The sequence below is a fragment of the Melanerpes formicivorus genome, unplaced genomic scaffold, assembly GCF_026170545.1.
Source record: "Melanerpes formicivorus ecotype bairdi unplaced genomic scaffold, bMelFor1.0.p_v2 SCAF_23, whole genome shotgun sequence".
In the NCBI taxonomy this organism is placed as follows: domain Eukaryota; kingdom Metazoa; phylum Chordata; class Aves; order Piciformes; family Picidae; genus Melanerpes; species Melanerpes formicivorus.
The window spans coordinates 3,809,016-3,832,932 of record NW_027142375.1 but is presented as its reverse complement, the minus strand read 5'-3'; the positions used below and the strand labels follow the sequence as shown (position 1 = coordinate 3,832,932).

The 23,917-nt window shown below is 45.9% G+C and overlaps 1 protein-coding gene across 1 annotated transcript in view; it reads right to left on the bottom strand.

Moving 5' to 3' along the window:
• RFTN1 (raftlin, lipid raft linker 1) overlaps positions 1 to 23,041 on the bottom strand; it is a 121,380-nt gene extending 98,339 nt beyond the window's left edge. The window contains exons 1-2 of the mRNA XM_068152345.1: positions 22,838 to 23,041; positions 12,104 to 12,259 (exon numbers count right to left, since the gene is read on the bottom strand). Coding sequence (XP_068008446.1) covers positions 12,104 to 12,248 — 145 coding nt within the window. The 5' untranslated portion in view covers positions 12,249 to 12,259; positions 22,838 to 23,041. The remainder of the gene's footprint in view (positions 1 to 12,103; positions 12,260 to 22,837) is intronic.
• Between the last annotated feature and the right edge of the window lie 876 nt (positions 23,042 to 23,917).

The following is a 23,917-nucleotide window of genomic DNA, read 5'->3' as shown; positions in this document are numbered from 1 at the left end:
AGGCTATGTGCAATAGCTCAATACCCACATTGTTTCTATCACAAAGACTTTTTATTCTTCACATAGGAAGATCAGAACAAGTAGCTGCAAACAGAAAAAATGCCACACAACCAAGGTACATCTACTCAGTGTTTTCCTTCTGGTATGTGTAAGAAAAGCTACTTCTGAGTCAAGAGAAGTTGACAGCAACAACTCCTCTTTTCTCTCAAAGGCTGTATCCTGCTCTCAGGATTAACCAGTCCTAAAATCTTTCATCCAGCCAAACTACAACACTTATCCAGAAAGTAAATGATGAAGAGCTCCATTAAAATGAAATTACTGCATCATTTTGTGCATCATCTTTTATCAGGCTGACGCCAAGAAGTGTTTTTGTAAGGAGTCACAAAGGGACTAAGCAGATTACTACAGAGATGACTCTTAATCACTTCTTTCCCATAATAAAACCATGAGGTATTTTACTATTCAAGGTTACAGCCACTGTATGATCTCCCATTCCAGTGAAACACAAGTGAAGTTTTGTTTCTGAGACTACAGGATTGGGCCCCTGTGGCTTGAAAAGATTTCACCACTCCATCAGGAATGCCTGTCTACCAGCTCTGCAAACTGCCAGATCTGTCTCCTTGGCTCCTGAGCAGCATCAGAAGGATGAAAACCACATGAAGACTGGAAAAAATGTACAAAGCCAGAGGCAAGAGACAGAGCAACTCAGAAATCATGTGCAGTTCCCAAGTTACTGATAGACAGTAAGAGTTCCTTGGAAGTTCAGAGCTCTCTTTAGACAGCTCTGTAATAATCTTTCCATGAGTTGAGTGAATTACAACATTCCTGTCTGTCATGCACAGGATGCAACTCTTGTTAGAGCTCAGTAACTACATTCAACTGGGCACACATCCCTCACTGTAAAGAAGTTCCTCCTCATGCTGAGGTGAAATCTTCTATGTTCAAGCTTGTAGCTGTTGTTCCTTGGCTTATTATTGTGCACCACTGAAAAGAATGACCCCATCCATTTGACATCCACTCCTCAGATATTGATAAACATTGATCAGATCCCCTCTCAGTCTTCTCTTCTCCAGACTAAACAGCCCCAGGGCTCTCAGTCTCTCTTCACAGGGGAGAGGCTCAAGACCCCTAATTAGCCTTGTGGCTCTCCATTGGATTCTCTCCAGCAGGTCTCTGTCTCTCTGGTCACAGTATTCCAAGTGTGGTCTCACCAGGGCAGAGTAAGGTGGGGGAGAATAACCTCCCTAGACCTGCTAATGCACCCCACAATAGCATTGGCTCTCTTGGCCACAAGGTCACATTGCTGTCCCTCAGTGTATTTAGGGTGAGATCCAATAAAGGCACCTAAAACAAAACTACATTTTTCATCACAAGTTGAAAGTGCAGTGCCAAAATACACCATGTATGTGCTCTTTCAAGTAGTTGAGATTTCCAATACACACAATAAACTTAATTGTTTTCCTTCCATTTGAAAGGTAGTATGCATTTCCATTTGAAAGCCAATTGCATTCTGGGCTGCATCAAGAGAAGCAAAGCCAGCAGGTGTGGGAGGTGATTTCTCCCCCTTTACTCCACTCTGGTGAGACCTCACCTGGAGTGCTGCATCCAGTTCTGGAGCCCCTGTTACAGGAAGGATCTGGAGGTGCTGGAAGGTGTCTAGAGAAGGACCATGAGGATGAGCAGAGGGCTGGAGCTGCTCTCCTATGAGGACAGACTGAAGGAGTTGGGGCTGTTCAGTCTGGAGAAGAAAAGGCTCTGAGGAGACCTTCTTGTGGCCTTCCAGTATCTGAAGGGGGCCTACAAGAAAGCTTGAGAGGGACATTTTAGGGTGTCAGGTAGTGATAGGACTAGAGGGAACGGAAAAAATAAATAAATAGAGACAGTTAGATTGAGACTGGATGTTAGGAAGAAGTTCTTCCCCCTGAGGGTGGTGAGAGACTGGAACAGGTTGCCCAGGGAGGTGGTGGGAGCCTCATCCCTGGAGGTTTTTGAGGCCAGGCTGGATGTGGCTCTGAGCAACTTGATTCAGTGTGAGGTGTCCCTGCCTATGGCAGGGGTTTAGAACTAGATGATCCTTGAGGTCCCTTCCAACCCTAACAATTCTATGATTCTATCCTTCCCCCTCTTTTTCTGAATTAAAGTTTATTGAGTCAGGCTGCAAAATTAGGAGTGGATTATGGAATTTTCTCTCTCAAATGCCATAATTCAATGGATTGCTAAGACAACTTCTCTTTGAGTTATGAATTTACTTCAGTATTTCCACTACCTACCCTTCAGACAAAGATTAACATTTGCTGAGCAATAGGACTGAAAAAGCCAAACCCTTTCCCTAAATTCAGTGGGATTTTAAATGGTTCTCATGCCAATAGTTTTTTATTCACTCTTGAATTTCATGTCATCCTTTCATTTCTTATGTCAATATACACAAGACCTTATTTTGCAAATAAGGTAGCTTCAGATCCAAAGCCCATCAGTTCCCCACAGCTACCATATTATGTTTTGATTTCTATATACAGCTGGAAAAAAAATATATATATACACCCTTAAAGATGCTTACTTGGTCTAGTGGAAGGTGTCCCTGCCCACAGCAAGATGGTTGGAACTAGATCATAGAATCACCAGAGTTGGAGGTGGCCTCTAAGACTCAGCTCCTTTAACCCCTCTCCCTCCCCTACCAGCAGCCTTCATCTCCCCACAGCAGCTCCTGCTCCCTCTACACCATCCTCCAACCTGCCTAAACAGTTTCTGCTCCACCACCACCACTACTGCACCCATCCCAGAGCCAAGGGCAAGACCCTCAACCAGACAAGGTACCACCCAGAGAAGCTCAGCCCCAGTGAGAAGGCCCAGACAGCACCCACAGAGGATATTGGATTGGTTATCAACTCTGCCTAGCTAACCGGGGGGCCAGCAGGCCCCCCGGCCTTTGTTGTCACCACCACCATCACCCAGTGTGCACCAGGGGCACTCACCAGAGATGAGAGGAGGATCCTCCAGCCCAGATGGGCTCAGCTTGGGGCTTCTGCCTCTCCTGGGAGCGATTAAAAAGGGGAGTGGGTGGGGAGGGCCAAGTGTCCACACCTGGCTAGGGCAAAGTGTCCACACCTGAGGTGGGAGGAGACTCCAACAGAGCCCAGGTGCTCTGGGATTTAAGGGGAAAAGGGGCAGATGTGGTGGGAAAAGAGGGGATTTGAAAGCAGCTTTATTTTACATAAATCTTTCATAATGCACAACAGCAGTTCATGGTTTGCTTTGCCTCCATGCAAAGAGAACAAATCCATCAATACTTCATAAAATAAAGCACAATGGTGGGCATTACAGTGGAAAAAAACACACTACAAGTAGGTACATTCAGATTGGATGTTAGGAAGAAGTTCTTCACCATGAGGGTGGTGAGACACTGGCACAGGTTGCCCAGGGAGGTGGTACAAACCTCATCCCTGGAAGTTTTTAAGGCCAGGCTGGATGTGGCTCTGAGCAACCTACTGTAGTGTGAGGTGTCCCTGGCCATGGCAGGGGGGTTGGAATTGGATGCTCCTTGAGGTGCCTTCCAGCCCTAACAATTCTATAATTCTATACATATAGAAGAGGGAATGTGTGCACACAGTCTACCACAACAAGGATCTAGATACAGTGATTATGAGAAGCAAAGCTTGTATTTAGCAACTAGAATATGTCTAACAGATTTTCCTCCAGTTATGTATCCTTATGCAAAAGGCAACCGTGGTAAAAGAAGAGCAAATTATTCCTAAAAACTCTCTAAAGCAATTACACTTACAGTGTAGCTATTGCATTTATTAAGCTACTGACATATGGAATGCTCCTTTTATGTCAAACTGCAAGTTCCCCAAGACACCCAAATACATTCTGTAAACTGCTGCAGCATGAACACTTCATTCTGCTGTGACTTACAGTGGCAAGTCCTGAAGGGTTACATATTACTGCAGACTGTAACTCACTTGAAACCAAATACCAAGAGAGGCAAACAAAAGAAAGATTAATTTCTTTATGTTCACATTAATGGAGAAGACTGAAGCCCAGATCTGGCAATCTCCTTATGCTGACTCTTTTTATTATGTGCATACAATCAAAGGAAGTTGAATAGGATATGTGCATGGACAAAGCTTAACCAGAAGGGAAGCATCCACCTGGAGTACTGCATCCAGTTCTGGAGCCCCCATTACAGGAGGGATGTGGATGTGCTGGAACATGTCCAGAGAAGGGCCACAAGGATGATCAGAGGGCTGAAGCACCTCTCCTGTGAGGACAGACTGAAGGAGTTGGGGCTGTTCAGTCTGCAGAAGAGAAGGCTCCCAGGTGACCTCATTGTGGCCTTCCAGTATCTGAAGGGGGCCTACAGGAAGGCTGGGGAGGGACTGCTCAGGATCTCAGGTAGTGATAGGACTAGGGGGAATGGAATGAAGCTGGAGGTGGGGAGATTCAGGCTGGAGGTGAGGAGGAAGTTCTTCCCCATGAGAGTGGTGAAGCCCTGGAATGGGTTGTCCAGGGAGGTGCTTGAGGCCCCAACCCTGGAGGTGTTTAAGCCCAGGTTGGATGAGGCTCTGGCCAGCCTGATCTAGTGTGGGGTGTCCCTGCCCATGGCAGGGGGGTTGGAACTAGATGATCCTTGTGGTCTCTTCCAACCCTGACTGATAGTATGATACTATGATCAGCAGAACCTTGGCTACCCAGGAGTAATCTATTGGCCTCTCCTGCTCCTGGTCTTAGTGCTCTGTACCTGCTATTACTGCTCTCCTCTGAAGCAGTATTTCAGTTTGTTGCAGATGATCTACACGCAGTCCAGCTCAAGCTGTCACATCACCCTAATAACCTAACAACATTTTGCCCTGCTAATGTTATTTTATGACTCCCAAGAACAAAATGGTGGTAGCAGACCTGGTGAGCCTGAAAAACAAAACCCAAATGCTAATTTGATTTATGTTCTTTTGGTGCCAGAAATGAAAACAGGAAATCAAAGAGCTGTACCGCTGGGGAAACCATTGCTTTGACTAGTCTTAAATCTAACACCAACACCTGCCAAGGCAGGGCTGCAGCATTTCTGCTCTTCTTTGGGTTTTTTTCAGATGTACAGTCACTTGCTCAGAGAAGTGGGGGCTTTTGGTTGGTTGTGACGTCTGGCTTTTTTTTAAGTGAGTGGTGAAGAGAAACAGAAAGCAGAAGCCAGGCACAAATAACTGCTTAATGCAATATAAACATTACCCACAGGAAGAGATGGTAAGTACTGAAGTCAACAACAAATAAAGTGCTCTGCAGGAAACAGACTCTGATGATTACAAAACCCATACATATTCCATAGGAAATATACCTTCTCTAACCTCAACTCACGTGGCTTTCCAGTGCATGACACTTCCACGTTCCAATTAGTCTACTCATTTTACTACTCTGAGGAGAAAACTGGGAGTTTTATTAAGCCTCAAATTAAAATCTCTCTAGCAACCAGCACCAGAACAAGAGGACACAGTCTCAAGCTGCACCAGGGGAAGTTTAGGCTGGAGGTGAGGAGAAAGTTCTTCACTGAGAGAGTTGTTTGCCATTGGAATGTGCTGCCCAGGGAGGTGGTGGAGTCACCATCCCTGGAGGTGTTCAAGAGGGGACTGGATGTGGCACTTGGTGCCATGGTTTAGTCATGAGGTCTGTGGTGACAGGTTGGACTTGATGACCTTTGAGGTGTCTTCCAACCTTGGTGATACTGTGAGACTGTAAAATCTCAAATTAAGAATATGTCCATACTGAAATGGTTCTTCTAACTACTGATTTCAATACAGTAATTATGTCTTTTGGTTGCATGGTTTAGTTGATTAGGTGGTGTTGGATGATAGGCTGGACACAATGATCTTGAAGGACTCTTCCAACCTGGTCTATTCTATTCTATTCTATTCCATTCCATTCCATTCCATTCCATTCCATAAAGATTGATTAACACATTGTCTGAGCCTTGCATTAAAAACCAAAGAACTCAAAATCAAAAGCCCAGCCATAGCAGTTGTAAAAGACAGGAACAAATGTCTTCTGAGCAGTATAACTGGTTCCAAAAGGTTACTGTAGAGTGTCCAGAAGCTTGTCAAAACATGAAAGATGGAGACATTTTCACATTTTATATATACACACACACACACATATATAAATATATATATACACAATACATACAACACATATACAAAATGCTTCAAATCAGAAGTTTGTGTGTGTGTAGTGAATTTAGAATGAAATAGAATAGACCAGGTTGGAAGAGACCTTCAAGATCATCGTGTCCAACCTATCATCCAACACTACCTAATCAACTAACCCATGGCACCAAGCTCCCCATCAAGTCTCCTCCTGAACACCTCCAATGATGGTGACTCCACCACCTCCCTGGGCAGCCCATTCCAATGGCTAACAACTCTCTCAGTGAAGAACTTTCTCCTCATCTCGAGCCTAAACCTACCCTGGCTCAGCTTGAGACTGTGTCCTCTTGTTCTGGTGCTGGCTGCCTGGGAGAAGAGAACAACCTCTGCCTATCTACAACAGGCAGTTGTAGAGAGCAATAAGGTCACCCCTGAGTCTCCTCCTCTCCAGGCTAAGCATCCCCAGCTCCCTCAGCCTCTCCTCATAGGGCTTGTGTTCCAAACCCCTCACTAGCTTTATTGCCCTTCTCTGGACACATTCCAGCATCTCAACCTCCTTCTTAAACTGAGGGGCCCAGAACTGGACACAGGACTCAAGGTGTGGCCTAACCAGTGCAGTGTACAGGGGCAGAATGACCTCCCTGCTCCTGCTGGCCACACTGTTCCTGATGCAGGCCAGGATGCCACTGGCCCTCTTGTTATACTAGGAGTATTTTCCCAGTAAAATACATGTCCTTAGACGACAACAACTTAGACACTCAAAGAAAATATAGGGTAGAAGTGATAGAATGCAACCCATAACTTTACTTTTGAAACCATTTTATGACTTCTTTTTTTAACTAAAGAGACAAATTCATGAAATTAAGGATAAAAACCATGCACCTCAGCATTCACATTCTACCTTATGAACTTCTTTGGGATGTGAAGCATTGCTATTTTTCATTCTGTCAGTCACAACATCTGGAGTTTAGTGGTTTTATAGCACAAATGGCTTGTTCAGAGCATAGCCTTTCCCCATTTCACAAAAAAATTTATACCCCCATTTCACTCTCATCACATGGCCAGCATATGTTCCAGGCCAATTTTATTCCAGGCCAAAACCTGTCGTAACTCATCAGAGCAATGAAGTGCTACAGGACTGTAAAGCAAAGCAAAGGAAAAGGAAAAAAAATACAATAAAATAAAATCTCCTAAATACCAGAAAAACTCCACACCACTCTGAGAAGGGGAAGAGATAAATACGGGCCATGAGGATGAGCAGAGGGCTGGAGCACCTCTCCTACGAGGACAGACTGAAGGAGTTGGGGCTGTTCAGTCTGCAGAAGAGAAGGCTCCCAGGTGACCTCATTGTGACCTTCCAGTATCTGAAGGGAGCTACAAGAAAGCTGGGGAGGGACTTTTTAGGGTGTCAGGTAATGATAGGACTAGGGGGAATGGAATGAAGCTGGAGGTGGGGAGATTCAGGCTGGAGGTGAGGGGGAAGTTCTTCCCCATGAGAGTGGTGAAGCCCTGGAATGGGTTGTCCAGGGAGGTGGTTGGGGTGCTGTCCCTGGAGGTGTTTAAGCCCAGGCTGGATGAGGCTGTGGCCAGCCTGATCTAGTGTGGGGTGTCCCTGCCCATGATAGGGGGGTTGGAACTAGATGATCCTTGTGGTCCCTTCCAACCCTGACTGATACTACTATGATAAGATTCCTGGTTTCTCTCAGGAGGTCATCGTAACTCAAAAGAGGTGGAAGAAATAAAGGATGAAGAGAGAGAGCTCAGTTTCTGTGCAACCTGTGGTTCCAAGTTTTCCATTGCAAGTCATGGATGTTTTCCAAGATAAGTAGATCAGGTAGTAGTGGGGAAGGAATGCAAATTACTGAAACATTTCTCTTTCAAACAAACTAACAAAACAAAAGAGAGTCACTGCTGAAAACATTGTTGCTTTAAATTAAGACTATGACATTTGTCAGCACATGTTCTCCTCAGGTTCACTCACCATTTACCTTCTGTTCTCAAATAAACTTGGAGATAAGAGAAGCACAAGATCATTATTCTTATGTAGAGGGGCTGAAAATAAATAACAGCATTTTACTTTTGGGCAGATGACATAGTATTTTTAGGTTTGGGTTTTTATTTCCTCCAATAAAGGCCTTAAATATATCCACATAGACCTCAATTTGCTTCTGTCTTTATAACAGAAGGTTTCCTGCAGCTTCAGTCTAGATCAAGTATTTTTAGGTTTGTTTTTTTTTTTCTCCAACAAAGGCCTTAAATGTATCCACATAGATCTCAACTTGCTTCTGCCTTGATAACAGAATGTTTCCTGCAGCATCAGTCTAGACATCTGTCAGAAGAAACCAGCTGACGATGGAGATGACACAGGAGTGGACTGTACAGTGACAGATGAGCCTGACTCAGTGAAGGAATGAGCCTCACAGGATGGCAGTGAGGTGGGTGTAGAGTTCAGGAGCTGGATGAGCCTACCAGGGATGAAGCTATATGTTAACAGTCAGGGAAACTCAGTAGCCTACTTTCCTTGAAAGCCTGGGAAATCGTTCTCCAGACACTTTACTTCCAAGGACATCAACTCTGTGAAACTGGGAAATGTCAGGATAAAGTTTACACTTGCATCCTAAGTTCTGTATTTTGCACCTATGCATCATTTATACAGTACTTAAATAAGTGATCAAACACTATTTTCCACTGGTCATCTGCATAAGTGCAGAGTGAAGTTCAGAAATCAGTAACATGTCTAATAAAGGAGCAGATTTCCCTACACACCTTCTGCTGTCTATGCCAGAAGATAAACAGCAAAAAACCACAGCAAGCAAGCCAAGCTAAGTTTCTGACTATGATAGCATTCCATCCCTATTCTCAACAGAATTATGCCAAGGGAATGAGTTTATAACAGTGTGAGCTGATTTAAAGAAGGTCCTATTTCTCTCCCTGACTGCACAGTCCCACCACTTCTACCATCTCCACCATTCTTCAGACCCTTCCACAAGACACTGATGTGGCAGAGTGTAACCAAACAAAAAGACTACATAGCCTCCTGCCAGACCCATGAGTTACATCAATTCACAGAGCTAACAGGAGGCAGAAGAGGGGAGCAGTATCTTACCATATACAGCTGCAGAAAACCTACATCCACCTAGCTGCCTGTGAAACTGCAGTTAAAACATACACCACCTTCTGAAAGTGACCTCTGATTATCTGGATATCAGATTTGAGAACACATGCAGTTCCAAACTGCAAACATGACCAGCACCCTCCTTTATGACTAAAGTCAATGCAAGCTGCTCTTGCAACCCATGAAGAGAAGCTAAGGAGTTTGAAAACTTCTGGCAGTGATCTGGCAGTGATATTAGCTCTCATTTGCAACATGGAAATAATCACATCCTTCTCACCATTAAGACTAAACACTTGTGAGAGAGACAGTTATCAGAGCAGTTAATGCAATAGAAAAGCCCCAGAGAAAAATTAGTACCTGTCTTCTGAGCCAGGTTCACTAGTCTTGTAAACAAAGCCTAGAGTAAGGATATAATAAAATACAGTCACCCATAATTTAACATGGCTTTTTCTCAAAACCTAATGAGGCAGAAAACTTGTGGGGAAAAAGTGATGTCAGGATATAAATGCACACTGAAAGTGCTAAAGTAGGTTCACAGAAGTCGCATTTCACAACCCAAACCTTCTTATACAGCTGTGAGCATTTGATTTGTAGAAGCCTCTGAATCCATATACACATAGGTGAAACACCTAGCATTGACTCTGGTTATCTGCAGAGGTTATTTCTGAGCAAAAACAGAAACCAACCTGTGATGCTGTTACCATTAAGAAAAACCTGGAACATGGTTAACACTACACAGTGCAACATGAGCCTTCAGACAGCCAATGACACAAAACAGGGAGTGAGCTGCACAGCCACTAGCTACTGCCCTGCCAAACCTGAGAGCACGTAGCTGTGGGTGATACTACAGAGAAACAGCAGGAACAACAGCTACATCCCCTCCTCATCTGCCTATCCACTGGCATCTGAAGACTCAAATGATGGGGATACAACAGGCCCAAATAGAATCCAGTGAGAGCTGGATACGGCTTACACTCGTTGGTAAGCCAAAGAACTTAACAAAAGCACTTACAGTCTCTAGAACCATGCTTCCTACATTCATAGTAAAGCAATCTATGGTGAGTAAGAAAAATGTACAAGTATGCCTTACAACAAATCTATCCATTTCAGCAGACTTGGAAAGTCTGGATTTCATTTTTTGTTGTGTGCCAGACAGCCTTTGTGCCTGAGGCAAGTCACATTGCTATTGCATGTACCAGCTCTCCTTCCAAACAGTGACAAAGATGACTTCAGGAGGTATAAGGAGAATGCACAGGCCAAAGCCCCAGTAAAGCCCATAAAAATGTGTTCTTAAGTCATTGTCACTAATGACATAGTGTACAGAACATCCCAGTAGAAGTTGTCAAACTATCAAAGACCATAAATAGGTCACTTTGAAATGAAAACCCCAAACCATAAACACATAATGCAGTACATAAAAATGAACAACAAACCCTCCCCATTGTTTGGTGCTCAGAGTAACTGCTGTGTACCCCAATCAGCGTAACAAAACACATCAGAATCCACAAGTGCTGGTGATAGGCTGGGAAAGACAAAATTTCTCAGCTTCCATATCACCTACAAAACTGCACTCCTGTCCAACCACCTACTCCAAACCTCCACCTTTTCCAAATTCAAGTTCACTTGCAGCAAGTTTTAAAACCCAGCAAATTCAAATCGCTCTTGGCTGAACGCACTGAACTGCACTAGAGGTGTCACACCAAGTGAGAGACTTACCACATTGGCTTTGCCTTTGACCTGACTTGCAAAACAAGAGGAGGAGCAGCACACCGCAGGGCAAAAGCTCAGAGGCTCTACCTGGCATCCTGCCAGCTAACTGTAACAGATTTTGGTACTGTGTTGGTTTATATATAGCAAGAAGCAGGTCCCAGCCTTCTGCTCAAGCTTCAGACTTCCAAATGGTGTGAGGAGTAATTGCTTGTAGAACAGGCTAATTTTGAAGTGAAAGAGGGCACAGGCAATACTGGCAGAGATGTTTAATGTCAATCAGAGGGGAAAGAAAAGGAGTTATTTGTGGATTGCCATGTGAATTAAAGCAAGACTACTTGAGAGTACCAAAATACCAAGGTCAGAATTGCAGGAAACTGGACCTTCACTTCTGTGATGTGTTAGAGGTTGTTTTCTGTGGGAGAGGTTTTCTGCCATTGCTGTTTCCACCCACATGGGTGCACCTGTAACTGCATCAGTGTTATCTGAAGTAAGTTAGTAGAACTGAAAACAGTCACTTCAACCTCCCAAAATAATCCTGAGGGAGGAATGGGAGCAGAAGGGGATGAAGAAAACCATAAGTCTATAACCTGGCAGACATGAATTGCTTTACCATATGAAACTCAGATAAAATGCAAACCAGGGAAACAAACCTCCATATTTCAGTAAATAATAAATAAAAAGACAACAAAAAGGGGTGTATGTGTAAAGTAATTTAAATCTGATAACAGCATCACAGTATCACTGAGGTTGGAAGAGACCTCAAAGATCATCGAGTCCAACCTGTCACCACAGACCTCATGACTAGACCATGGCACCAAGTGCCACATCCAAGCCCCTCTTGAACACCTACAACTAGCTCTAAGGATAAAAAACTACAGAGCATTCTCAATAAGATCTCTGCATGTACACATTCATAATTTAGGGGTGAACCTTGTAGAGTAGGGTTATTGGTTGGACCTGGTGATCCTGAGGGTCCTTTCCAACCTGAATGTTTCTATGATCCTGTGCCTCTATGATTGAAAAGAAGACCTTTGCTTAAAGGAACAGAAGACATTTAAAAAACTTAGCTCCCATTTACAAAGACATTATGGAGCAAGGAACATGTTCATTTGAATAGAAAATCTTCTACAGGAAAACATAGTGTACTTACTATCATTTAGTGTTGTGAAGTCCAGGAATCGATACTCATAGCAAACATCGATCTTGGTTTCTACCTGGGGCCTCTTCAAAGTTGAATAGATATTACCAGGTCGTTTATCATCATGCTTCTCCAGTTTGTTCAATCCACAACCCATTGCAGCAGCTCCTGACACAAAGAGGCATGGAAAGGGAAAACAGAAAATGGACAAACACCATTAATTTGGGGGGGTTCTTTATGGTCTTATGGCCCACACTAGCACACTACTGTGGTCTTTAGTTTTTAAGTACAAGCTCCCTACAAACCCTACAAAATTGCATAATTAAATAAATGCTCAGATGGTAACTGAAGCATATACCACTCATATCAGCTCCTAGGCATGCTATTATTTTATTGGAAAATTGACAGTTTAATGCATGTCTTTTGCATCTTTTGAATGCATTCAACAGTATACCCTGAAAGACACATAATCCATTATAAAAAAATGGCTAATATGAGGGCTGACAACTTAATAGCCATTTCTATACATGCAGCTACTATGAGAGCAGATAGTATTATCTTTCACAAAGATGTTTGTAACATTCAAATTAATATCTAGACTTGCAATTCAATGGAAAAAAAAAAGCAGGTTTGCAGAGAATTAGCAGCATTTAGAAAACTACCTCACTTCCTTCTACCTTGTTTTTGTCAGGTAAAGCACAGGAAACAAGGACATTTTACAGAAGCCATCTTCAAACCACAAGAGGCACATGACCACAGAACTGCATTAGATAAATCCAGTTCTCTTTAATAAGCTGCCAGTTCACAACATTTTAAAGGGCTTACTTCTGACAACCATTTCTGATACACAGTAAATGGTTCTTGATATCCTGCACATAATTGCTCATTTGGGTATGAAAGAATGGAAGAATTGCTTGGTGAAAATACTCAGAATGATCCAAATCCTCTCATTTGCCTTCAGCTGCACTGGTCAAACTGAGGCAAATCATTTCAACCAGCAAGGAATATGAAAAGATAAAGACAGATCCATTAAGACCTTGAGGTTTTTCATTACAACCCACCCAACATCCTGCCACCGGCTACATGGAGAAGCCCATGTTGTGGGGATGGGGAGGGGAGCGCAGAATAATCACTCAGTGACAAAGAGGGGCTCCCACAGGCCTCTTTGAGCACTGTGAGGCCCAAGATCCGTTCAGTGTAAATGTGCTGTATGAGGCATCACAAAGATCAGTGTTTCAGCACCCCTGCAACCTCTGGTGGGTAGAAATGAGCCCCTGAAAAACTTCAGGCGCAGACCACGGATACCTTCACCACAACAGTTAATGAACCTAAAGTGGTGAATGAAAAACCAGTTCAGGTTCTCTGTCTCCAAGTGACTGTAAACCTGTGTCACAGCTCCATTCCTCAAATGGCTAGAAATTAAGTCACATATCCAGCCCCACTGTATTTGCAATCTACATATTATGCTTTAATTTGTATAACTTTGTCCCTCTGAAATATTCTTTAGGAATAGTAACCAACCCCCTTCTTTATCACAGTATCACAGTATCACAGTATAACGAAGGTTGGAAGAGACCTTGAGGATCATCAAGTCCAACCTATCAACACAGACCTCATGACTAGACCATGGCACCAAGTGCCACATCCAATCCCCTCTTGAACACCTCCAGGGACGGTGACTCCATCACCTCCCTGGGCAGCACATTCCAATGACGAATGACTCGCTCGGTGAAGAACTTTCTCCTCACCTCGAGTCTAAACCTCCCCTGGTGCAGCTTGAGACTGTGTCCTCTTGTTCTGGTGCTGGTTGCCTGGGAGAAGAGAGCAACCCCTTCCTGGCTACAACCACCTTTCAGGTAGTTGTAGAGGGCAATGAGGTCACCCCTGAGCCTCCTCTTCTCCAGGCTAAACAATCCCAGCTCCCTCAGCCTCTCCTCACAGGGCTGTGCTCAAGGCCTCTCCCCAGCCTTGTTGCCCTTCTCTGGACACGTTCAAGTGTTTCGATGTCCTTTTTAAACTGAGGGGCCCAGAACTGGACACAGGACTCAAGGTGTGGCCTAACCAATGCAGAGTACAGGGCACAATGACTTCCCTGTTCCGGCTGGCCACACTATTCCTAATGCAGGCCAGGATGCCATTGGCCCTCTTGGCCACCTGGGCACACTGCTGGATCGTGTTTAGGTGGCTGTCAATCAGCACCCCCAGGTCCCTCTCTGTTTGGGAGCTCTCAGCCACTCTGACCCCAGCCTGTAGCTCTGCATGGGGTTGTTGTGGCCAAAGTGCAGCACCTGGCACTTGGACTTGTTAAATGCCATCCCACTGGATTCTGCCCATCTGTCCAGTCGGTTGAGGTCCCTCTGCAAAGCCTTTCTACCCTCTAACTGACCAACATCTGCTCCTAGATCCTAGATCATTTTGCTAGCATAAGTGTGCTTAAGTTCCTGCCACTTGCAAGATGAGATCTCTGCTCCCTGCTCACTCCATCACATCTGTTTGCATTTCTCTACATGAACACAGGTGACCCAATGCTCAAAATCAGATTTTAGCAAGGTCTATTAAAGTAATATTGATGCTTCCCTGTCTCTACTGCAAATAACATGCCTACTGCACCTAAAATCATCACTCACAGCTGAATCATATTCACAGTTTACTATCAGCTTCCCAGCAAACCAACCCCCCATTTCTCTTCATTTTTACCCAACACAGCTAATTGAGCAGCTTCCAACTCATCCCCCATAATTTTGCTTTATTCCTTTGCATTTCTACACCTCAGTAAGAATCTTGTCCCATTCTCCTGCACCCCTGGAAGAGCTGGAAGTCCTTCCAGGCTCAGCAACATCAGCCAACTTCATCTGCTCTACAGAGTCCATAAGTGCATGCCTACATCTTCCTGCGCAGTCACCGCTAAATACACCGAGACAGGAGTGACCAATACATCAAACCTGAGGACTGCTTCATTTTAACAGTTCCTACAAATGAAAGCTAGGTTTGAGGATTTAAAATTTTGTCTTTTGGCATTTAAGGTTAAAAATTCTTAGGACCTTTCTCAGTTCCCAAAATGGTGCCTTCTGTCATTTGTTCGGTTTGGGGGGTTTTTGGTAATGACAACCTCTAGCATTAAGTAGATAAGAGTATTATTCTTTCATACAAACAGCAACTGCTTCCTTTTTCCTGTGCTTCCTTTTTCCTGTGCTTCCTTTTTCCTATGCTGCTTCATCAGTAAATTTGCAGATGACACCAAGCTGGGGGCAGGAGTTGATCTGCTGGAGGGTAGAGAGGCTCTGCAGAGGGACCTCGACAGGCTGGACATATGGGCAGAGTCCAAGGGCATGAGATTGAACACATCCAAGTGCCGGGTTCTGCACATTGGCCACAGCAACCCCATGCAGTGCTACAGGCTGGGGTCAGAGTGGCTGAGAGCAGCCAGGCAGAGAGGGACCTGGGGGTGCTGGTTGACGGTAGGCTGAACATGAGCCTGCAGTGTGCCCAGGCAGCCAAGAGGGCCAATGGCATCCTGGCCTGCATCAGGAACAGTGTGGCCAGCAGGAGCAGGGAGGTCATTCTGCCCCTGTACACTGCACTGGTTAGGCTGCACCTCCAGTACTGTGCCCAGTTCTGGGCCCCTCAGTTTAGGAAAGATGTTGACTTGCTGGAGCATGTCCAGAAAAGGGCAACAAAGCTGGTGAGGGGCTTGGAACACAGCCCTATGAGGAGAGGCTGAGGGAGGTGGGGTTGCTTAGCCTGGAGAAGAGGAGACTCAGGGGAGACCTTATTGCTCTCTACAACTACCTGAAGGGAGGTTGTAGACAGGCAGAGGTTGGTCTCTTCTCCCAGGCAGCCAGCACCAGAACAAGAGGACACAGTCTCAGGATGCACCACGAGAGGTTTAGGCTGGATGTTAGGAAGAAGTTTTACACAGAGAGAGTGATTGCCCATTGGAATGGGCTGCCTGGGGAGGTGGTGGAGTCACCATCACTGGAGGTGCTCAGGAGGAGACTTGATAGGGTGCTTGGTTGCATGGGTTAGTTGATTAAGTGGTGCTGGATTGGTTGATATTTTGGACGTGATGATCTTGAAGGTCTCTTCTAACCTGGTCTATTCTATTCTATTCTATTCTATTCTATTCTATTCTATTCTATTCTATTCATTCTATTCTATATAAGTAACTTAAGTCTAACATGTCATTTATTTTCATATATATTGTACATTTATGTGCCTCACAAGATACTATGAATATTTCCATGGACTGTAGTGGAACACCTCTAGCAGTATACTTATGCTTTAACAGATTGCACAGTAAGGAATTAAAACAGCAGTAGGTGTTAGTATCAAATTTCCTGTTCCAGTGATGGTCCAGTAATTCCTGTACATCATAGTATGGCATTTGTGTAAGGGGGGAAAAAAAGTCTGTGTCAGAGGTAATTGAACTCTAGTGCCTGCAACTCCTAGTTATACAGAGTCTGAAATCCACAGGACCCTTCAGACAGTAAGACAGTGATGGATGATAGGGATTCAGCATTTCACATCACAGAGAGTTTTGCAGTGTTTCCTAAATTGTGGTGAAAGTGCTAGAAAATACAAGCCTGCCCTCCCAGTGGCAGCCACCGCCAGTCTCCTCCTGTGCTTCTGTAGAAAACATTTCCTCAGCCCTTTTGAGAAAACCAGTCTACCCTCACTGCCCATGTGAGCAGTGATCTCTGCAAACGGTGCCAACCCACAACCAGGCAGTATGGGTCTCCTCTGAGCCTCCTCTTCTCCAGGCCAAGCAACCCCAGCTCCCTCAGCCTCTCCTCAAAGGGCTGTGCTCCAAACCCCTCACCAGCTTTGCTGCCCTTCTCTGGACACGTTCCTAAACCGAGGGGCCGAGAACTGCGTTGGCTAAATGGTTTATTTCAGCTCTCTCAGTATTACAGAAAGCAATGTGTTGATGACTGCTTACAGGCTGATTTGAAAATAATTCCTAAACAATTCCTTTAAATACTTACAATATTGGACTCAGCTGCTAAGTATAAGCTCATATATTCTATATTCTCATTTTCCAATAGACATGTCAGTGCAGTACACTACCAACTGAAGCAGAAACCAGATAGTTTTAAGATGGCATCCAAAGAAAACGTGGTGTGTAGGTAAATTATGCTACTGTCAGCTTGGGTTTTAGGTGTAATTAGTGAGAAAAAGCCTGCCTGCATTAGCACATTTAAAATGTTTGTTGTCCAGAACTAGTGACCTTACTTTTTAAGCTTTATCATGAATTAATTCATTTTTTGTAGTACATAACTTAGTGCTAAAGTTCCTCTCATAAAATTCAGACAGTCGGTGTTCTAACAGAGGAGTCCAGCAGCGGGGAAACAAGACAACTGCAACATAGTAATAGGTTTTCTCTGTTGATTCTGGTTAAGTCCTTTCATCCTGCTTCATCCTTAAATGGGCAATACTTCGCAAGCTCACAGGGAGGCTAGGAGGGTTTTAGAAATAATTACAGGACTTCACATTTGTTGTGCAGCATGGAGAAACACTTATTTTCTTAAAACCTCACTGCTGCAATCTTAACCTTTTCATTTTCAAAATAATAAGCACTTCACACCCAGCTCAGTTCACTTGCTGGCATGTGGTCACTCCTTACGTCCTTCCCAGGCTGCAAAACATCAGTGTATTTAGTCCCCATTCAGCACTCAAAAAAAACAGCCCTGAGCGAGCTTGCAAATTATGGCTGAGTCCCTTTCCTGGCATACTTAGAGCAGTGAAGCAGAAAAGGAGAAACAAGGCAAAAGGGAAAAAGCAATAAAAAAAGCCAGGCAGAGAAGGATAACCAAAGCAGAGTATCACAAACACTAGAGCTGGCAAACTGGGTGTGCAAGTAAAGAAAGAAGAATAGGATGATCCTTTACAGGTTTCCAGAACAGCACTGTCTGTGCCCCTGACACGTCCCCATTTTCACCTCTCTGGCTTACCACTGCATAGGGCTTTTTGTGAGATCATAGCATTTATCTGTGGGGAAGGATCAGTTGTTTAAGTAACTAATGTTTAACAAGTAATTTAAAATAGTCTTAAAGACCTCTTTTGAAAATACAAAGAACAATGAATGTGGCCTTCCAGGATCTGAAGGGGGCTACAAGAAGGCTGGGGAGGGACTGCTCAGGATCTCAGGTAGTGATAGGACTAGGGGGAATGGAATGAAGCTGGAGGTGGGGAGATTCAGGCTGGAGGGGAGGAGGAAGTTCTTCCCTGTGAGAGTGGTGATGCCCTGGAATGGGTTGTCCAGGGAGGTGCTTGAGGCCCCAGCCCTGGAGGTGTTTAAGCCCAGGCTGGATGAGGCTCTGGCCAGCCTGATCTAGTGTGGGGTGTCCCTGCCCATGGCAGGGGGGGTTGGAACTAGATGATCCTTGTGGTCCCTTCCAACCCTGACTGATGCTATGATACTAAGTCACACCTGTATATTGCTGGATGTCACAACTGACCAATTCTTTTCACCATATACTTACCAATTTAGAATTAGAATAGAATACAATTAACCAGGTTGGAAGAGACCTTTGAGATCATCGAGTCCAACCTATCATCCAACACTAATCAACTAAACCATGGCACCAAGCACCCCATCAAGTCTCCTCCTAAACACCTCCAGTGATGGTGACTCCACCACCCCCCTGGGCAGCACATTCCAAAGGGCAATCACTCTTTCTATAAAGAACTCTTTCCTAACATCCAGCCTAAACCTCCCCTGGCACAGCTTGAGACTGTGTCCTCTTATTCTGGTGCTGGTTGCCTGGGAGAAGAGACCAACCCCCTCCTGGCTACAACCTCCCTTCAGGTAGTTAAGTAGTTTAACTAGTACCATCAGGATTTTAGACTTGCAGCCAACAACTAAGCCTCTGTTTATACAGAGGTAGGTGAAAGAATAATCCCAGATATATTCTTTATGATAGATTTTACTTAAACAGTAGAGCAAGCAAAGTAAATCTGAAATTAAGGTTTTCAATTTCAAAAGGCAAATTTAAAAAAAAAAAAAAAAAAAGATGTTATTAGTGAGAGGAAAAGAAATGAAAAGTTGGAGAACACAAGCACAGGGGAGGTCTGGAACATGTTTAAACTACAATATGAGTATCTGCAGAATTTGTACCCAGAGGAAGTGACATGAGAATTCATAGTATCATAGAATCAGTCAGGGTTGGAAGGGACCACAAGGACCATCTAGTTCCAACCCCCCTGCCATGGGCAGGGACACCCCACACTAGAGCAGCCTGGCCACAGCCTCAGCCAGCCTGGGCTTAAACACCTCCAGGGACAGGGCTTCAACCACCTCCCTGGACAACCCATTCCAGGGCTTCACCACTCTCATGGGGAAGAACTTCCTCCTCACCTCCAGCCTGAATCTCCCCACCTCCAGCTTCATTCCATTCCCCCTAGTCCTAGTCATAAGAAGGTTTCCAGATCCAGTGATACAAATTACCTAACAAAGAAGGAAAAGTAGAATAAGCAGAGAGCTTTCAAGTGACAGGAAAAAAAAAGGCTCAGCAGAGGAAAGCTATGGTCTCAGATCAAGAAATACCAGCACAAAGTGAAATGTGCCAGACGCTGGGCCCAGTTAGAGAGGTCAAAGATACCACAACTAAACAGAAGCAGAACACAAATCAGGAGCACTAATTTGGAGTCATACCAAGAATTCTGGAAGACTTGTCATGACAAACTGCAGATCCAGTTGCTAGAATTAAAAGAACAAAGTATTGCACCATGTTTAGTGTCATCTCCCTAGGAGACAAGAAAACGTACTGTCTACATGAGAAAAGGAGGGAAATAATTTAGCCAGTTAAGACAACTGCTAGTCTAGTCTCAAGAGTTTGCTGAGCTTTAGGGAGAAAACTGAGTAATAGGTGGATAACTATGGCATGGACTCAGTAAAGCTAGAGCAGACCATGCTGATAGGTCTCATATACAACAGTCACACAGCACGCAAGCACAGCCCTAGCATGCAGCATGTCAAATCACATGCCACTGTGATAACATGATTACAACAAAATGTTATGAGGTGCTATTGTTTTTATTGCAGTGTTCACAGCACTGGTCCTGGGCTCAAATCTGCTGCCCTACATAACACATACTTACTTTCCTCTGTACTGCCTCTGGGTCTGTAGGTTGGTGACCCACCTCTGCAGGCTCCCTGCCCATAACCAGGGGCTGCCACTAGCTGCTCTTAACCTCTCTAGGCAAACAAAGCTGTTTTGCATGCGTGTGCATGTGGGTGAGAGGGTGGGAGGATGAAAAGCAAACAGGATCAGAGAGAACTGGTGGAGGAGCAAGGCAAGTGTGCTGGTGCTGGGGAGCAATCTGAGGAAGAGCAGGTTGCTGGGAGACCCTCGCTTCTTACCCCACCCACATCATCCCATAACACTCATACAAAGGATTTAATACTTAATGATACCATGATGCTTGTCTTTCAGTACAGCAAAATATCTCTGATGGTACAACATATTTGAACCTGAACTACCCTGCCTAAAAACATTCTGTAAAGATAACTAAGCCACACAAAGCACAGGTTAAACTTCTGAAATGCTGCTGCTGTGAACGTTCAACCAAGATACCTCCACGTGAAGACAGGAGACTACTGAGATGCTAAGGACTAGAGAACTACTCTCAAGAATTTATGGGGAAACTATAGTAGCTAGATTTATTGTTCAGCAAATTAAAGACTGAACAGATCAAACAGAAATGTGCATAGCAATATTAGATATAAAGCTGATCTTCTTTTAAAGTTAATCCCACACCACTCCAAACCCGAAGGAAAAAGGTACAACAGATACCTACTGCAACATATGCACAGTGGCTTCACAGAGAATAAAACCTGGCCAGCCAATTTGGAGTAAAAAGCAAAGTGATCCACTGGAACCAGGTGTGAAGCTGGAGAATCTCCCATGAAGCTGGGGGATGGAATCATAGTTATGCAGTGTTTATTTCAAATACCGACTTCGTCCACTTGGATTTTTATTCTTCAGAGTGCTGTGGCTCCACCTTTTCAGCTCTTCCACCACAGGTTGTAAGGCCACTTCCTTCTAGTCAATATGGTATCTGCATTTCTCAGTACCACAGCTCAGAACTCCCCTAGGTATTTAATCACAGCTGCGTAGACTCATTGCGTGCTACATTCTCGCTCTCAGACCAGGGGAATGCCAGCATTCAAGCAATGGAAAGCCCCTTGTCTAATGGAACTAAATTAATGGCAAGTCAGATTCCTAAAATAACTCTTCATTCTGAGCTTTTTTTTTTTCTTTTTTAAAGCAAAAAAACCCCAGAAATTAACTACACAAATGTGACCACTAGTATCGCGAAAAAGAGCTTTATTGCCAGGAGGCTGTTATTCAATACCAGGAGCTGCAACGGAATGGATTCGTTACAAATAAAACATAAAGGCAGATGTACAAAAAGATTGAGCCTTGTAAACTAGAGGGTCAGCTACATCTTGACAGTGTTAGTTATTCTCCTACTAAACAGAAAAAAACCCAAGTCATAATTTCCTGAGCTTTTTTATGGGAATAAAAAATAAGCAAGTACACAATCGCAGCACGGCTTCCAAACTTTGGCTGAAAACACCCAGGAACGTTTTGTCAGGTAGAGTTGGGTTTTTATCATTTCACATCCAACAATCACTTTAGTACACCAGCCACCTCTGCCGAGACCAAACAGTTAATTAACTCCAGCACTGCTCCCTGTCCTGCCACAGGGAGGTTGCAACTTCTCTGCCTGGTCTGAGCTGGCAGTGCTCTGGATCCAGAGCCACGCTCAGTCCTAATGGAGAACAAATGTCTCCCATTAATTACATGACGAAGTTGGAAGTATCACAGAAGAGCTCTAGAAGTTCATCCAACTAAACAACCCTTTTCCAGAAACACACAGGCTGCAAGTAGCTGCTGTGACAAGAAACTAGATAAGCTAGAGGTTCATATCATACTCAGATACACAACTGATGCTCCGCACTACCTCTCCTCATTGTTAGCAAAATGCGCAGAAACAGTATCGCGGACTTCAAAAGGCAATCTGGAGCCCAGCCTTGGAAAAGAACAGCTGCACAAATGCAGACCGCAGGTAGCCACAGGCTGGCACGCCGAGGCACTGCCGCTACCAGGTGCGCAGCGTGTGAGCAGCAGCGCCGGGCTGGGCGCGCAGGCGGGCGCCCCGGCTCCTCTCAGCGCCTTTCCTGCCTCTGCCTCACCGCGGCGGTGGCTGGACGCGGAGAACGGCGCTGGCTGACAGCGATTTTCAGCAAAGCCGCCTCCGGTACCCGCAAGCGCCCCGGCTGCAGAAGCGCCAGCAGAGCGCTCCGGAGGTCTCCTTACCCTCTGACAGGACGACGAAGCCCGCCGGCCCCAATGCCTTCCCGGGCCCAACGGCCAGCGCCAACCAGCTCCGCACCGGCCCCTCGACAAGCGACAGGACCGCGAGGGGCTGGACCGCCGCCCCTCTCGGAGCAGCGTTTGTGGGCACTGCACGAACCGAGCTCCGGCCGGGGAGAGGGTGGCAGGGAGCGCCGCGCCCCCGGGGTGCCTCCAGCAGCTCCCCAAAGCCGGGCACGCCGGCCAGCCCCAGCCTCGCTCCGAACTTCAGCAGACAGAAGATGAAGACGAATCAGAGCTCCGGAGCAGCTTTTCCCGCTCTGCTGCGCCAACTCTGTCCAGCGGCAACCCCTCGCCAGCCCCGGCTCCTCTCCCGCCCCCTCGCCGAGTTTGCCCGCCGGGCCAAGCGGGTGCCGGACGGTACCTGGGACAGGCGGTGGACGAAGCGCAGTCCGGCTGTGCTGAAGGATGCCCGGGGGGCGAAGACAGCCAGCCCCACTGACAGCGCTTCCTCCTCCTCCGGCTGCCGCCCGTGCCCGCCCGCCGCGCTCCGGGGCCGCTCCCCTCTCGGCTCGGCGACAGGGAGGTGCCGGGGCAGCGCTGCGCCGCCACACGGCCCCGCTGCCCGGCGCAAAGTTTGTGCAGCGCAGCCTAGAGGCGGTGGCAAGACGCGGGGAGACGCCTCCGCGGGGCCGCGCCGGGCAGCTCCGCTCCGCGCCCAGCCCGGCCGGCCTGGCGCCCCGGCCACTTCCTCTTCCTCCGAGCCGCAGAGCCGAGCCCCGCGCAGAGCCAGAGGCGCTTCCCGCCTACTCCACCGACGCCGCCCGAAGGTGAATTGCTCCGCCCGCCGGCCGGGGCTGGAAGTCCCTCACGCAGAGCTCGACTCAGCCCCCTCCCCTGGCGCTGGCCCCTGCTGTAGCTTTGCTCCTTGCTCTTCAGCCCCAGCCAAAGGAGGACCTGGGTTCGCTACTTTCAGTCCCACAGTCAAGCTAAACGTGGGCTTAAAAGCAGTGGACTGGGCTTAAAGCCTCTTCCTATCAGAGCCGGCACATTCCCCTGATCGTCTCCTCAGACGGTGGCAAGCTCTCTCTTCTCCAGATCAAATGTTCGAGCTTGCCACCTTCCTTGTCACAGGACTGTGAGGGGAGATAACAGACTTGGACAGAGTCTAGAAGAGCCCCTAACGTGTGCAGAAGAGAAGAGAATGCTCCTTCCAAGCTACTAGCAGTGTTGTTACCTTTGTTGGGTATGGTCAGCTTACTGCCTTACTAAGCTGTTCACAGGCTTTGAAACAGCACTGGTACCCGGACAGGCAGTCCTGTCTGTGTGCAAGGTGCCCTCCCTTCCCAGAGGCAGAATATTTGTGTTAAATTTCCAGAAGTTCAGTGGCCTCTTTTCAAGCCTGCCCAGGTCCTGGACAGCTTGTCAGTGGCAGCCCTGAGTACGTGGTCATGTGCAGGCCTTGGAAAAGATGCTACAAAACAACAGGTCTCCACCTGCTACT